The sequence below is a fragment of the Oncorhynchus clarkii genome, chromosome 23 (assembly GCF_045791955.1).
Source record: "Oncorhynchus clarkii lewisi isolate Uvic-CL-2024 chromosome 23, UVic_Ocla_1.0, whole genome shotgun sequence".
Taxonomy (NCBI): Eukaryota; Metazoa; Chordata; class Actinopteri; order Salmoniformes; family Salmonidae; genus Oncorhynchus; species Oncorhynchus clarkii.
Window position 1 is genome coordinate 31,673,670 of NC_092169.1, and position 16,906 is coordinate 31,690,575.

The following is a 16,906-nucleotide window of genomic DNA, read 5'->3' on the forward strand; positions in this document are numbered from 1 at the left end:
GTATGCTGGTTACAGTACACTCTTGTAAATTATTATATTTATTATATTATATATTATTATATTTATTTATATTTAATTTTTGGGGATAAGTATTACAGTGAAATCATGTAAATATTGTTTCGTTCGTGTTGTCAGATTGGACTTGATTCTGGGCAACTTTTAGCAAAAATGCAGAAATGTATTCTTGCCGTTAAATCTGTGGCCAATCTTTTTCATGGCCTGACAGGAGCATTGGGCCAATAACCGAAAGGTTGCTGGATCGAATCCCAGAGCTAACAAAGTAAGCATCTGTTGTTCTGCCCCTTAGCAAAGCAGTTAACCCACTGTTCCCCGTGCGCCGATGATGTGGATGTCAATTTAAGGCAGCCCTCCACACCTCTCTGATTCATAGGGTTTGGGTTAAATGCGGAAGACACATTTTAGATGAACGCATTCAGTTGTACAACTGACTAGGTATCCCCCTTTACCTTTTTATATTCCTTTGGTGGCATAGCAGTTCAAATCCCAGTTGAGGTTTATAATATTACTTATCCTGTACAATTACAGAACTTACAGCAGTTCATTAAATCAGGTCATTAAATCAAGTGTAGTCCCAAGTAATCAGCATTCAGTAGCATACTGTCCTTTTACAGCAATAACACCTTAATTCAGCTGTGTTATTGCAGTAACTTGCTGTTGTTTAAAGTACTTTTACTGCAAACAGTAGCCGTAGTGTAACATAAAATTACAGGAACTTTTTTAACGGTTTAGCATTTCATGCAATTAAATAAAAACATTTTGGAGAGGGGAAGAACCTGTCGGTTCTTCACAACCATCTCAGCAGTAAATAACCCTTCCTGATACGCAAAGGAAAATGGTTACCCATATCACCCTGAAGAAGAACCCATCAATAACTTTTTTTCTGTGTAGAGCTTTTAAAACTGAATCTATACTCCCCCTACAGGCTGCTCTGAAGAAGTACCAGATGGAGCACAAGAGTAAAGGAGAGAGTCTGGAGAAGTGTCAGGATGAACTGAAGAAGCTACGTAGGAAGAGCCAGGGCAGCAAGAACACCTCTAAGTACGGAGACAAGGAGATGCAGGTGAGTGACTGGGGGAGGAGGAGGGAGACTGTGGGGGAGGCAGGGGGAGTGAAGGGGGAGAAGGACCTCAGGTTTGTATTGCTACTGTGAATGAACAGACAGACTGGGTTCCTAGTCAGCCTAGAGATGATGCAGTGCCAGCTGGTGGGTCAAAAGGTCACCGTAGGGGAAGGTGGTGAGGACACTGCTACTGACTCTGAGCCAGAGAAATATCATACTATTGGCCACAGCCCAGCAGGTGTCAGAGATGGGTAGCCGATCAAATCCAAAAGGGGATTTAGGCTGAGCAAGTATCTTATGGACCCTTTCACTGAAGCAGAGCACTTTGTCCATGACTAAAATGTCAAACTTGTAGTGTATTTGAGGTTTAAAAGGCTTCTGAAGTTTGTAATTTCCACTTTGAAATGTCAGACTTGATTTCCCCTTACAGAAAATGTATCAACTTCTACAAAGATAACCATTTATTATAATCCACATAATAATTCACATTTCCTGTTGCTGGAGGATTATTTTCCTGCTGTAGCAAACTGGCCCAATTTTAGATCCTACATCTGTGGCTCTGTGACTGTGACTTGTGCTGATGACTGGAGGGATCACATCGACATCGTCATTGCATTTTGGTGCACTAGAAGTACATTAATAATCATAGATAAATATCCATGTCTGCCTTGCAGCATTGCGTTGCAGAGGCAGTTGCAGTGTATTCTTTGTTCTGTGGATATAACCAACATGTACATCAAACTGTATGTGTAGACTTGACATAAATGGTAGCCAAAGGTAAATGTTGAACTTTTGTTGAACACATATCCAGTAAAGATGTTGGATTACATCATGAAAAGGTTTGACTGCAGAATTTATTACCCAGCATTGATGCAATGACCCTGTTGATCTAATCGAGGCGTAAAAGAGGTACCCTCTATTGGGCCCGGGGTCTGTGGGACTCAGACCGCCCAGAGCCAAGCTCACTGAGAAGAGAGAGTGGGTGGAGAGAGAGACATAGAGAGAGAGAAAGCAGGAGAGAAAGCAAGTGAGATGGGGCTACAGGGGAAGAGGCAGACTGATTTGAATGTATTGGGAATGTCACTGGTCTGCTGCTGACCCAGGAAATAAGAAATAGCTAATGTTACATAACATATCAATTGGGTGTTAGAGAAGCAGTGGTACATCAATTATTCACCCTGGTTTAACACCATGGTCTTCTCTCATTCCTATTTTTAATCAATAGATGTTTTCTAATCGTATTGCATTGGGTGTGTGCCTGCATTAGAGGTAGGTTAGTATATAATTTATATTGCACAGTCTTCTCTGATTCCAATTTATTTATTCAAAATGCAACTGGCGACTGAAAATCGAAGTTGAATGATTTATTTTGTGAATCCATTGGTTTGACTTCAGTGTTTAGAAAAGATGAGTATTGTAAATTTATTCTGTAGCTAAGGGCAGTGGGTTTCCCTTTGTTGAGACAGACACTGTAGATGAGTAATATCCTTCTGTCTGTCTCTCTCTCTCTATTCAATTTCAATTTATGGGCTTTGTTGGCATGGGAAACTTATGTTTACATTGCCAAAGCAAGGGAAATAGATAATAAACAAAGGTGAAATTAGCAGTGAACATTACACACACAAAGTTTAAAAAGAATAAAGCTATTTCAAATGTCATTATGTCTATATATAGTGTTGTAATGATGTACAAATAATTAAAGTACAAAAGGTAAAATAAATAAACATAAACCTAGGTACGTACGTACTTATAATGGTGTTTGTTCTTCGCTGATTGCTCTTTTCTTGTGGCAACAGGTAACAAATCTTGCTGCTGTGATGCCTGTCAGGGAAATTCTAGAGGAAGAGAGAGAATGTAGATTCTTCCAACAACAACTTTATTATAAGATTTGCAAAAATTAAGCAATCAACATCACCAAGAATGGTTCAGAGTTGAAAGCTTAACAAACATAGCCAGGTCTCTGCTTTTATAGAGAAAATACAACCCCTTTCTGTATACGTTGGCAGTCAGCAGATAATAAGGTAATAAGTTGTCTGTGCAGACTTTAAGATTGCATGAGGTTGATAGTCCGAGGGCTCAACCGTCTAACTGCATTCACAACAACAAACCCTATATTGTACTCCTTTCTGCAAGGTTCCATACATGTGACTTTCTGTAGATAGTAAACCCACAGGATTTCACATGCTGCGGTTGCATCCAAACGTCTCTTAGCTGTAAGTTACCCTCACCCAGTCTTATGACTAAGTCACACCAAGACAAGTTTGTATCAGGTTAGAAAAAACACTAACATATAACGAGACTATTCTTTAAGCAGTAAAAGCAGTAAGACTGTCAAGTCTTTTAGAATAGTAAGCAACAGACCATTGCTTCCCACCATGGTCCAGAGTGAGGACAGATGACATAAAACCATTTTTCTCGCAAACAAACAGATGAAATGGGAAGATGGGAAGAGGTTAGAAATTGTTTAAATTTGTCAAGTGCCTGCAGTTCTTCAGGTGTGACTTCTTCTGAGTGACTTCAGCATAATCAGGTAGCCAGGCTCTGCAATAGCCTGCCATTCCTGTGAGTGTCATCATGTGCTGTTTTGTAACTGGCTGTGATGTCGAGAGAATTTCAGCCACACACTCCAAACCCAACTTCCAACCATTAGTTGTAATGTCATGTCCCAGATATTTAACTGTTTGGGAAACAAGTAACTTTTTCTTTGAAACTTTGTGGCCATTTTCAGCAAGAAACACTAACAGAGCTCTGGTGTTAACTTCACAAGCTTGATGGGTTTCAGAACACAGTAACCGGTCATCGACATACTGTATTAACATGCTCCTATCGGGGGGTATGAAATCCTCAAAATTTTGGAGATTCAGAGTAACCTTGGGTCCAAGTCCAACGCTTGTTTAAGAATGTAAACGCGAACCATAACAGTGATTCTGGTGCGACAGGAATGCTAAAAAAAAACATTAGCCAAATCAACAACTGAAAACAATTTAGCCGATGCTGGCACAGCATATAGTATTGTAATGGGGTTTGGCACAACAGGAGCACATGCATAAACTGCACCGTTAACAGGTCTGAGATCTTGAACAAAAAATCCAATCAACTGAGGCTTTTCAGACAGGAAGAATGGGGGTATTACAGGGAGAGTCTGTATGAAGCATAAAGGAAAATGAAGCATGAACAGGGGTAATCCCATAGATAGCTTCCGGACTTAGGGGATACTAAGTTCTGCTTGGTCGGTGTATGCCCTTAGGTGTGACAGTAAGAGATTCAACCCCCCTCATCTGCCCAATGTCATATTTATCTTTACCCATAGAGAGTCCGAGAGACCAATCACCTAGGGTGACTCATTCTTCACGGAAATCATCTGTTTAGTTGGTTTAGTGTTATCAAGGCCATGTACATGTTATTGATAACATGGAACACACAAAGTATGTATGCTAGGGGAGAATTTAGACTCATCTGTTCAAAGTTCTTAATCAGTGACCTGCAAGACGGACTTCAACCAAATACCAGTATTCTCCCAAGCAACATCATCTGTTTTAGCTATCGATACATGTGGCACCTTGTCACTAAATACATACAACAAAGCCTGTTCTTTAGTCAATTTAATACTTAAAACGCAAAATTGGGGCCCACTATACAGTTGAGGTCAGACATTTACATACACCTTAGCCAAATACATTTAAACTACATTTTTCACAATTCCTGACATTTAATCCTAGTAAATATTCCCTGTTTTAGGTCAATTTGGATCACCACTTTATTTTAAGAATGTGAAATGTCAGAATAACGGTAGAGAGGGATTTATTTCAGCTTTTATTTTTTTCATCACATTCCCAGTGAGTCAGAAGTTTACATACACTCAATTAGTATTTGGTAGCATTGCCTTTACATTGTTTAACTTGGGTCAAATATTTTGGGTAGCCTTCCACATGCTTCCCACAATAAGTTGGATGAATTTTGGCCCATTCCTCCTGACAGAGCTGGTGTAACTGAGTCAGGTTTGTAGGCCTCCATGATCGCACACGCTTTTTCCGTTCTGCCACACATTTTATATTGGATTGAAGGCAGGGCTTTGTGATGGCCACACCAATACCTTGACTTTGTTGTCCTTAAGCCATTTGCCACAACTTTGGAAGTATGCTTGGGGTCATTGTCCATTTGGAGACTCATTTGCGACCAAGCTTTAACTTCCTGACTGATGTCTTGAGATGTTGCTTCAATATATCCACATAATTTTCCTGCCTCATGATGCCATCTATATTGTGAAGTGATTCAGTCCTCCTGCAGCAAAGCACCCCCACAACATGATGCTGCCACCCCCAAGCTTTACGGTTGGGATGGTGTTCTTCAGCTTGCAAGCATCCCCCTTTTTTCTCCAAACATAACGATGGTCATTATGGCCAAACAGTTCTATTCTTGTTTCAACAGACCAGAGAACATTTCTCCAAAAAGTATGATCTTTGTCCCCATGTGCAGTTGCAAACCGGTCTGGCTTTTTTATGGCGGTTTTGGAGCATTGGCCTTTTCCTTGCTTAGCGGCCTTTCAGGTTATGTCGATATAGGACTCGTTTTACTGTGGATATAGATACTTTTGTACCTTTTTCCTCCAGCATCTTCACGGGGTCCTTTGCTGTTGTTCTGGGATTGATTTGCACTTTTTGCACCAAAGTACGTTCATCTCTAGGAGACAGAACGCGTCTCCTTCCTGAGCGGTATGACGGCTGCGTGGTCCCATGGTGTTTATATTTGTGTACTATTGTTTGTACAGATGAATGTGGTACCTTCAGGCGTATGGAAATTGCTCCCAAGGATGAACCAGACTTGTGGATTTCTAAAAATGTATTTTGATTTTCCAATGATGTCAAGCAAAGAAGCACTGAGTTTGAAGGTAGGCCTTGAAATACATCCAGGGGTACAACTCCAATTGACTCAAATGATGTCAATTAGCCTAGCTTCTAAAGCCATGACATCATTTTCTGGAATTTTCCAAGCTGTTTAACGGCACAGTCAACTCAGGGTATGTAAACTTCTGACCCACTGGAATGGTGAAACAGTGAATTATAAGTGAAATAATCTGTCTGTAAACAATTGTTGGAAAAATGACTTGTGTCATGCACAAGGTAGATGTCCTAACCGACTTGCCAAAACTATAGTTTGTTAACAATACATTTTTGGAGTGGTTAAAAAACAAGTTTTAATGACTCCAACCTAAGTGTATGTACTTTGATCCCTGTCAGCCAATTTTGTTCATAATCTAAATCTCTTGTCACTGGTGAGAAATGTCCGGTGCAATGTAAGTCTGTGACATAAAACTACCTTTCTGTTTCCAACAACTGCAAGCAGTTAAGAATTTAGTCAGTTGGGTCATAATGACCCATCAATATCCTGTACGTCCCATGCACTGCTCGTGGGCCACCTCCAAGGGGTTTGCTGGTAGAGCTGCGGTGCGGGAGACGGCTGAGTGAGCTGCTGTCGGACAACCAGGGCTGGTGCAGTGGATACAGGGTTATAATAGGGGGGTGGAATGTCATTATCATCAACAACATCCCTGTTTCTCCTTCTTTTCTTACCATCCCTGTTTCTCCTTCTTTTCTTACCATCCCTGTTTCTCCTTCTTTTCTTACCATCCCGGTTTCTCCTTCTTTTCTTACCATCCCTGTTTCTCCTTCTTTTCTTACCATCCCTGTTTCTCCTTCTTTTCTTACCATCCCTGTTTCTCCTTCTTTTCTTACCATCCCTGTTTCTCCTTCTTTTCTTACCATCCCTGTTTCTCCTTCTTTTCTTACCATCCCTGTTTCTTCTTCTTACTTTATTTCACCCTTATTCCTTTAACCTTCCTCTCTGACTGCCTTTTGGCTTCCCTCTCCCACTTTCTAAACTTACCCCAATCTATTAGACATGCCTTACCTTTCTTGGTTTCCTCAAACTTCTCCAATTTCTTTCTACATTCTGCTAATAAAACTTCACTCAATGTGCCTTTTTAAGGGAATATCTGCTCCTTTGTGCCAGAGAGGTACCTGTTCCAGATTATCCCTGCCCCATTTTTTCGCAATGACCTTCCCCTGGTCCAGTCAGTGGATCAGGCAAGAAAGGTTTGCCCTTGCTGCGCTTGGCTCCCATTGTGAAACTCCACCACACACACACACACACACACACACACACACACACACACACACACACACACACACACACACACACACACACACACACACACACACACACACAAACTTGAACTTTGCGACCTTTTGCCACATTTCAGGCTTCAAACATAAAGATATAAAACTGTATTTTTTTGTGAAGAATCAACAACAAGTGGGACACAATCATGAAGTGGAACGACATTTATTGGATATTTCAAACTTTTTTAACAAATCAAAAACTGAAAAATTGGGCGTGCAAAATTATTCAGCCCCCTTAAGTTAATACTTTGTAACGCCACCTTTTGCTGCGATTACAGCTGTAAGTCGCTTGGGGTATGTCTCTATCAGTTTTGCACATCGAGAGACTGACATTTTTTCCCATTCCTCCTTGCAAAACAGCTCGAGCTCAGTGAGGTTGGATGGAGAACGCCGTGTCTCCCGCTTGCTAGCTTAGTAACGACTACCTAGTGGCTTCCCTTTTTCATCTATTGCTGTTCACTGGACCCTATGATCACTTGGCTACAGAGCTGATGCCTGCTGGACTGTTCATTAATCACGGTACTCCATTTTGTTTATTTTTGTTTACCTGCCGGCCCAAGCCTCGAACTCAGGCCCTATGTGTAGCTAACTTACCCTCTCTGCCCATTCATTACCATTTTACCTGTTGTTGTTGTCTTAGCTGATTAGCTGTTGTTGTCTTACCCGTTGATGTCTTAGTCAGCTCTCCCAATCAACACCTGTGATTGCTTTATGCCCCACTTTATGTCTCTCTCTAATATCAATATGCCTTGTATACTGTTGTTTAGGATAGTTATCATTGTTTTAGTCCCACTCAACATGCCTCTGATACCTCCTTTGTCCCACCTCCCACACATGGGATAGCGTGACTAATGTCATTTTCCACGACATGGCACCCTGTGTGTTACGGTTTTCTTCTGGTGAAAGAGAGGAGGACCTAAATGCAGCATGGTTATCTTTATACATCTTTAATGACAGATGAAAAATGAACAATATACAAAAACAAGAACCGTGAAAAACCGAAACAACCCTATCTGGTGCAACAATCACAGAGACAGGAACAATCACCCACGAAATACTCAAAGAATATGGCTGCCTAAATATGGTTCCCAATCAGAGACAACGATAAACACCTGCCTCTGATTGAGAACCACTCTAGGCAACCATAGACTTACCTAGACTACTCTACTAAACACAACCCCATTAATCTACAAAACCCCTAGACATGACAAACACATAATCACCCATGTCACACCCTGGCCTGACCAAAATAATAAAGAAAACACAAAATACTAAGGCCAGGGCGTGACACTGTGGTATTTCACCCAATTGATATAGGAGTTGATCAAAATTTGATTTGTTTTCAAATTCTTTGTGGTCTGTGTAATCTGAGGGAAATATGTGTCTCTAATACAGTCTAAAAAGAAAAGGTTCCTGGAGTATCCTTTAGGGGTTCTTCAAACTGAAACTGTGGGGGAACACCTGTAAGTTCTTTGAATAACCGTTTAAATGGATCCTTCAAATAACCTTTTGAAGAACCTTTTGGGGTACGTTTTTTAACTACCCCTCCTCCCCTTATTATTATTATTATTATTATTATTATTAATAATAATAATAATACCCATAACAATAACACAATATTTTAGTTATCAGTGTTTATTATGATTTTAGTGGCAAAGCAGAATAAAAAAAAATCTAAATATGAGGTAAACTCCCAGCAGAGTCCCAAGATCAATGGGTATATCCTCTGGCGTGTTGATGTTAATGGGTTGATGTTCTCTGTATCCATAGCCAGAATGATTTTGCAGTGCATGGTGATCAAACAGGTTTCCTGTTATATTCATCAGAGGTGTAGGGAGGGTTAAGTCTGTGAATCCAACAAATAGTAATTATACAGATGATTAACAAAACATGCACACGACAGAACCTTGGTATTTGTGGTGAATGTGAATGAAAAAAACTGTTTTGATAATGTTTTTCATACACATACCTTGTGATCTGCATAACATACCAATACCAATTAACATACCTTTGAATGCCTCCTCGTCTGTATACCTGCAGACACAGACACAAAAGTGAGCAGTTCAGTCATCAGCACACAATTCAGCTAGTCTTCAACATACTCTTATAGCCTATATATTCTTACCTCTTTGTTGATTGATATCCATTGAAATGTGTCAATTTTCTGTTTTAGAAATATTGGCACAAATATGAAAATAGTATCACCATAAAACAATATCAATTTAGATCATACAAGGGACAAACCTTACCTTAAATTGAGGAGATATTTACATTTTTCAGTGCCTACTCCTGCTGTCCTTTCAAATCAAAAATTTCTCAGTCGGGTTCCTGCAAGAACCCCGACCAACTAAGGAGGTTCCTTGATGAACCCCACCTTCTATGGGGTTCTTGGAAGAACCTATTGGTGGGTATTTTCAGTGCCAAGAACCCTATGGTTATTTGAAGAACTTTAGGATCTTAGAAAAACTCTTGTTGAACCACACATTTTTTGAATGTATGGTCATACATTTGGCGGGAGGTTAGGAAGTGCATCTCAGTTTCCACCTCATTTTGTGGGTGGTGTGCACATAGCCTGTCTCCGCTCTGCCTTCGGCAGACTTTCTCTATAGCAAGGCTATGCTCACTGAGTCTGTACATAGTCAAAGATTTCCTTCATTTTGGGTCATTCACAGTGGTCAGGTATTCTGCCACTGTGTACTCACTGTTTAGGGCCAAATAGCATTCTAGTTTGCTCTGTTTTTTTGTAAAACCTTTCCAATGTGTCAAGTAATTATCTTTGTGTTTGCTCATGATTTGGTTGGGTCTAATTGTGTTGCTGCCCTGGGGCTCTATGGGGTCTGTTTATGTTTGTGAAGAAAGCCCCAGGACCTGCTTGCTTAGGGGGCTCTTCTCTGGGTTAATTTCTCTGTAGGTGATGGCTTTTTATGGAAGGTTTAGTCTCTCTCTGTCTCTATGTCTCTTTCTCTCTGTCTCTCTCTCTCTACCTCTCTTCTTCTTTTGCTCTCTCTTGCTGCCTTAGGCTCTGGTAACTGTGAGGAAGAACGATCACAGAATGTCTCAGTTTCTAAATAGTAGAAACAAACCACATCAGCCCATGTTTCATCCCTACAGCCTCTGGGGGATTTACAATGTGAGCAGAGTGGTAAAGCCAATCAAACAGCTCATTAGCAAGTTATAATAACAACTCTGTGAGAGTGAAACTGCACATGGTGCTGCCGAGTGAAAACAAGAGAGATCGAATTGACTTATGCCACACGAACACAAGTACGCACGCACACACACACACACACACACACACACACACACACACACACACACACACACACACACACACACACAGTTCAGGTCCCTCTGCATTGGAACCGTTAGCTTGATGGCGTCAGAGCTGATGGGGTGGTAGTGCGTCAGAGAGAAACACAGGCAGTGTGTGTGTTGACTACTGAGGGCCCCAGTCCCTCAGGCTGATGTGGGGAGAATGAAAGAGATGCTATGGTGCCACTGCTGACTCAGTCTCTGTAGAGACAGACAGAGAAAAATGTTAGAGAGAGAAAGATCGAGAGAGGGCGGGAGGGAAAATGAGAGAGTGAGAGGGGGGGGTCTGGGTTTGTTCTGTTCTGCTGCATTTCCGTTATTTTCTTCAATTATTCAAACCAGTCTCTCCCTTCCTCTTTCCCCCAACTATCTATTTCTCTCTCCTGCTCTCACCCTCTCTACACTCCTCTTTCTCTCTCTCATTCCCACTTTTATTTCTCCATCCCTCCCTGTTCCACTGTGTGATCTCTTTTCTGAATGACCCATTTCTTGTTGTCATGTTAATAAGTCAGTTGGATGTAAATTCTTAAAGGGTTTTGTAGGGAGGAACTCCACAACATCAGAGGAAGCTGTGCTCTGACAGTCTGACAAAAGATCAAGCTTAGTCCTCGGCTTGACATAAATAAAAGATGATTCTAGGAATCAAGTTCCATTTGAGTCAATATTAAACTAATCTCTTTGTACTGCAGGTATCAAGGAACTGACTGGTTAATAATCTAGTTTTAAAAGTTTACCTTCATGGAATCTGACATTTCCGTTGACATACATTTCAGTATGGAGCCATTTGTATTTCGTAATCCATTTAGCTGAGGTTTGACATTTCCTTTTCAGATCTCTCTTCTCTCTCTCCATTGTTAGACTAAAGCATGTGTCAAGGGGCATAATATAAAATATATTGTTTTATACTCTCTATTCCAAATCTTTCCAAATCCTTCATTCCCCAGACATGTGACTCGTGATCGAGTTGTGTTATTATATTCCATATGACCCTTTGTTCTTAGCCCTCTGAAACCCCTCGAGTTCAGCCCCCTTTCTCTTCCTGTTGAATCTGCTTCCTGTCAACAGAAACCAGGAGTCCCATGCTCCCCCACCACCACCGTTAAGGCTTCTGGGTCGACTACAGTTAGGTTCAGGGACAAAGCCAGAACGTATAGGAACCTTCAATGTATTTCTCCTCGTTTTGTTAAGGACAAGAGGTAGGACACAAGGGATTAAGGAAATACAATTGAGAGTCACCACCAGGCTGTGTGTGTATGTGGGACATGGCCTGTTTGATTGACAGCTGAGAAGGACCTCTCACACACTATCAGATTTTACTGTACAGAGAGAGAGATCACAACATGGAGACCCCCACCAAATGCTAAATGTATTAATAGTACTTTAATTATTCAGATACAATTATATTACATGACATTTAAGCCGTACTTGGCAGATAAAAGATAAAATACTGCTATCATAAACTGAACAGTGAGTAGAGAACATGTACTTTAATGTACTGTCGGACTATATCAAGCATCTAATGTATGGCCTGTACTATTTCGGATCTTTTTTTTGTATTGTTTATATAAGCTGTATTGGGGGTATGTAGTTGGTGACATAATAATGTGCAGGTGCTCAACATGCAATAGGCTGTAGCCTCTTGATGCTTGTGAGAGAAAAAAATACGTATTTACCTGATTTGTTTGATATTTAACCATTAACACTTAACAAATAATATAAGAAATTACAAAGTCTCTCTCAGTATGAATTTCCACAACATGCTACAGGTATTCGTACGGTATTTTCTCGGCAGAAATAGTTTACCTGATAACAATATCGGACGAAAATGCTGTGATAGTAGTAACATGTCATGTCTATCATGTCTGTTGGTTGGATGTTGCAGAGCTTGTCAAAAATAGTAATATAAATAATAATATAGTATAATACATTATAGCATAAACAAAGTAGTAAATAGTGTATATACACCTATACATATATACCTTTGGACAGTATTCAGACCCCTTGACTTTTTCCACATTTTGTTACATTACAGCCTTATTCTAAAATGGATTAAATACATTTACTTCATCAGCAATCTACACACAATACCCCCAAATGACAATCTGAAAACATGTTTTCAGTAAAAAAAAATGTATATACCTTATTTACATACATGTAAGTATTCAGACCCTTTGCTATGAGACTCGAAATTGAGCTCAGGTGCGTCCTGTTTCCATTGATCATCCTTGAGATGTTTCTACTTGATTGGCGTCCACCTGTGGTAATTAAATGTATTGGACATGATTTGGAAAGGCATAGACCTGTCTATATAGGGTGACCAGGCCGTGCCTCAGGTGGTTGATGTCCTCAATTATCTTTTTGGCCTTCCTACAGCACCCGATGTCACAGGAAGGCCAAAAACATCCTCAAGGATATCAACCACCCGAGCCATGGCCTGCTCACCCCGGTATCATCCAGAAGGCGAGGTCAGTACAGGTGCATCAAAGATGGGACCGAGAGACTGAAAAACAGCTTCTATCTCAAGGACATCAGACTGTTAAAACTTCTTAGGGCTGAGATCCCATTAACAGGAACGATATGACAACAGCCAGTGAAAGTGCAGGGCGCCAAATTCAAAACAACAGAAATCTCATAATTACAATTCCTCAAACATACAAGTATCTTATACCATTTTAAAGGTAATCTTGTTGTTAATCCCACCACAGTGTCCGATTTCAAATAGACTTTACAGCGAAAGCACCGCAAATGATTGTTAGTTCAGAGCCATATCACAGAAAAACACAGCCATTTTTCTAGCCAAACAGTGGAGTTACAAAAATCAGAAATAGAGATAGAATTAATCACTAACCTTTGATGATCTTCATCAGATGACACTCATAGGACTTCATGTTACACAATACATGTATGTTTTGTTCGATAAAGTTCATATTTATACTCATTATAAATGTTGATGAAAATACAAGTGTTATACATGGAAATATAGATAAAGCTCTCCTTAACACAATCGCTGTGTCAGATTTCAAAAAAGCTTTACGGAAAAAGCAAACCATGCAATAGTCTGAGTACGGCGCTCAGAGACCAACAAGCCAAAAAGATATCCGTCATATTGTGCAGTCACCAGAAGTCAGAAATTACATTATAAATATTCACTTACCTTTGATGATCTTCATCAGAATGCCCTCCCATGAATCCCAGTTCCACAATAAATGTTTGATTTGTTCGATAATGTCCATCATTTATGTCCAAATAGCTACTTTTGTTAGCGTTTTTGGAAAACAAATCAAAACCCATGAAGCACGTTCACTAGTTGCAGACAAAATGTCAAAAAGTTCTGTTACAGTCCGTAGAAACATGTCAAACGATGTATAGAATCAATCTTTAGGATGTTTTTAACATAAAACTTAAATAATGTTCCAACTGGAGAATTCCTTTGTCTTCAGAAAAGCAAAGGAACAGGAGCTACCTCTCATGTGAATGCGTGTGACCAGCTCGTGGCTGCTGGCAGACCTCTGACTCATTCCCCTCTCATTCAGCCCCCCTTCACAATAGAAGCCTCAAACAAGTTTCTAGAGACGGATGACATCTAGTGGAAGCCTTAGGAAATGCAAGATGACCAATATCCCACTGTATCTTCAATAGGGGCTGAGTTAAAAATCGACCAACCTCAGATTTCCATTTCCTGGTGGATTTTTTCTCCGGTTATTGCCTGCCATATGCGTTCTGTTATACTCACAGATATCATTCAAACGGTTTTAGAAACTTCAGAGTGTTTTATATCCAAATATACTAATAATATGCATATATTAGCAACTAGGACTGAGGAGCAGGAAGTTTACTCTGGGCACCTCTGGGCACCTTATTCATCCAAGCTACTCAATACTGCCCCCAGCCATAAGAAGTTAAATAGCCATCACTAGCCAGCTACCACCCAGTTACTCAACCCTGACGCTTAGAGGCTGCTGCCCTATAGACATGGAATCACTGGTCACTTTAATAATGGAACACTAGTCACTTTAATAATGTTTACATACTGCTTTACTCATCTCATATGTACGGTATACACTGTATAATATTCTACTTTATTTTAGTCAGTACCACTCCGACATTGCTCGTCCTAATATTTCTGTATTTCTCTATTCCATTATTTCAGTTTTAGATTAGTCTTTTGTTGTGAATTGTTAGATATTACTGCACTGTTGGAGCTAGGAACACAAACATTTCACTACACCTGCAATAACATCTGATAAAAATGTGTGTGACCAATAAAGTTAGATTTGATTTAAAAATTTGATTTGAAATTTGATTTGATTTTGACAGTGCATGTGAGAGCAAAAACCAAGCTATGAGGTCAAAGGAGTCCGTAGAGCTCCGAGACAGGATTGTCTCGAGGCACAGATCTGGGGAAGGGTACCAAAACATTTATGCAGCACTGATGGTCCCCAAGAACACAGTGGCCTCCATCATACAGCCAAACTGACCAATCAGGGGGAGAAGGTCACTCTGACAGAGCTCCAGAGTCCCTATTTGGAGATGGGAGAACCTTAGAAGGAAAACAATCTCTGCAGCATTCCACCAATCAGGCCTTTATGGTAGAGTGGTCAGACGGAATCCACTCCTCAGTTAAAGGCACATGACAGCTTGCTTGGAGTTTGCCAAAAGACACCTAAAAGACTCTCAGACCATAAGAAACAAGATTCTCTGGTCTGATGAAACCAAGATTAAACTCTTTGGCCTGAATGCCAAGCGTCACGTCTGGAGGAAAACTGGCCCCATCCCTATGGTGAAGCATGGTGGTGGCAGCATCATGCTGTGGGGATGTTTTTCAGCGGCAAGGATTGGGAGACTAGTCAGGATCAAGGGAAAGATGAACGGAGCAGTGAGATCCTTGATGAAAACCTGCTCCAGAGCACTCAGGACCTCAGACTGGGGTGAAGGTTCACCTTTCAACATGACAACGACCCAAAGCACACTCCCAACAAGACAATGTAGGAGTGGCTTTGGGTGGCTCAGCCAGAGACCGCAGACTTGAACCTGATCAAACATCTCTGGAGATCTGAAAATAGCTGTGCAGCGACGCTCTCTATCCAACCTGACAGAGCTTGGGTGGATCTGCAGAGAATATTGGCAGAAACTCCCCAAAAACAGGTGTGCCAAGCTTACGTAGTGTCCTACCCAAGGAGACTAGAGGCTGTAATCACTGCCAAAGGTGCTTCAACAAAGTACTGAGTAAAGGGTCTGAATACTTATGTAAATGTAATATTTCAGTTAAATTTGCTAACATTTCTAAAAACCTGTTTTTGTTTTGTCATTCTGGGGTATTTTGTGTAGATTGATGAGGGGGGAAAAGTTCAGCAATTTTAGAATAAGGCTTTAACGTAAGAAAATGTGGAAAAAGTCAAGGGGTCTAAATACTTTCTGAATGCACTGTATACCTATTTTTTTCTACCTCCCCTACATCCTCTCCCCATCCCCTACTATCTCAGTAGTTTACGTTCGATAATCCCCATACACATCCAACACACTCTGTTATCTCTATCTATTCTCAAGCTCAACTTCTATCTCTCTATCTCAATCTCTCTATCTAGCTCTCTGTGTCCCCATTTTTCTCACTTTATCTTTCTCTCTGTCTCTCTTTCTCTCTCTCTCTCTTTCTCTGTCTCTCTCTCTCTCTGCTGTCTCTCTCTCTGCTGTCTGAAGCACCCTAAGCCTTTAGCACCACACCGCGATAATAATAATCTGTGTGCTTTAGCATTCTATCGTGTTATCATTCCCCTCTCTCTCCGTGATACATATAGCAACCCCCACATCCACCCCCCCATCTTCTGCTGCAGTTTTTCATCTCTGTTTATTTTTTTTGTATTCCACCTCCTTTTGTGTCCATGTCATTTGTCCTGGGATACCTGTGCTAAAGTCTATGAAGTCAGTGAATAACAAATTCTTACTTACAATGACGGCCTACCCCGGCCAAACCCTAATGACGCTGGGCCAATTGTGTGCCACCCCATGGGACTCCCAATCACGACCGGTTGTGATACAGCCTGGAATCGAACCAGGGTCTGTAGTGACGCCTCTAGCACTGAGATGCTGTGCCTTAGACCACTGTGCCACGCGGGAGCCCAAATTATCACGTGGTTAATCATAAAAATTGAATTCAACTAAGGCGAGAGCACCAGCCTCTGCCATATGGACACATTGATACACTGTGGTCCAATGGCAGATAAAGAAATGAGCACATAGAACTCAGAGAGGTAGCTGTAGGTCTATAACTTCCATTGTCAACTAAGTAAAATACATAGGCCTAAAGCCGACAAATAAAAACAGTAGGAAATATAAA

General features: G+C 40.7%; 1 protein-coding gene across 5 annotated transcripts in view; it reads left to right on the top strand.

The window, feature by feature from the left end:
• LOC139381725 (BAR/IMD domain containing adaptor protein 2b) overlaps positions 1–16,906 on the top strand; it is a 151,479-nt gene that overhangs the window by 93,305 nt on the left and 41,268 nt on the right. For all 5 annotated transcript variants that reach the window (XM_071125451.1, XM_071125454.1, XM_071125452.1 and 2 more), the window contains one exon: positions 944–1,081. In XM_071125451.1, coding sequence (XP_070981552.1) covers positions 944–1,081 — 138 coding nt within the window. The remainder of the gene's footprint in view (positions 1–943; positions 1,082–16,906) is intronic.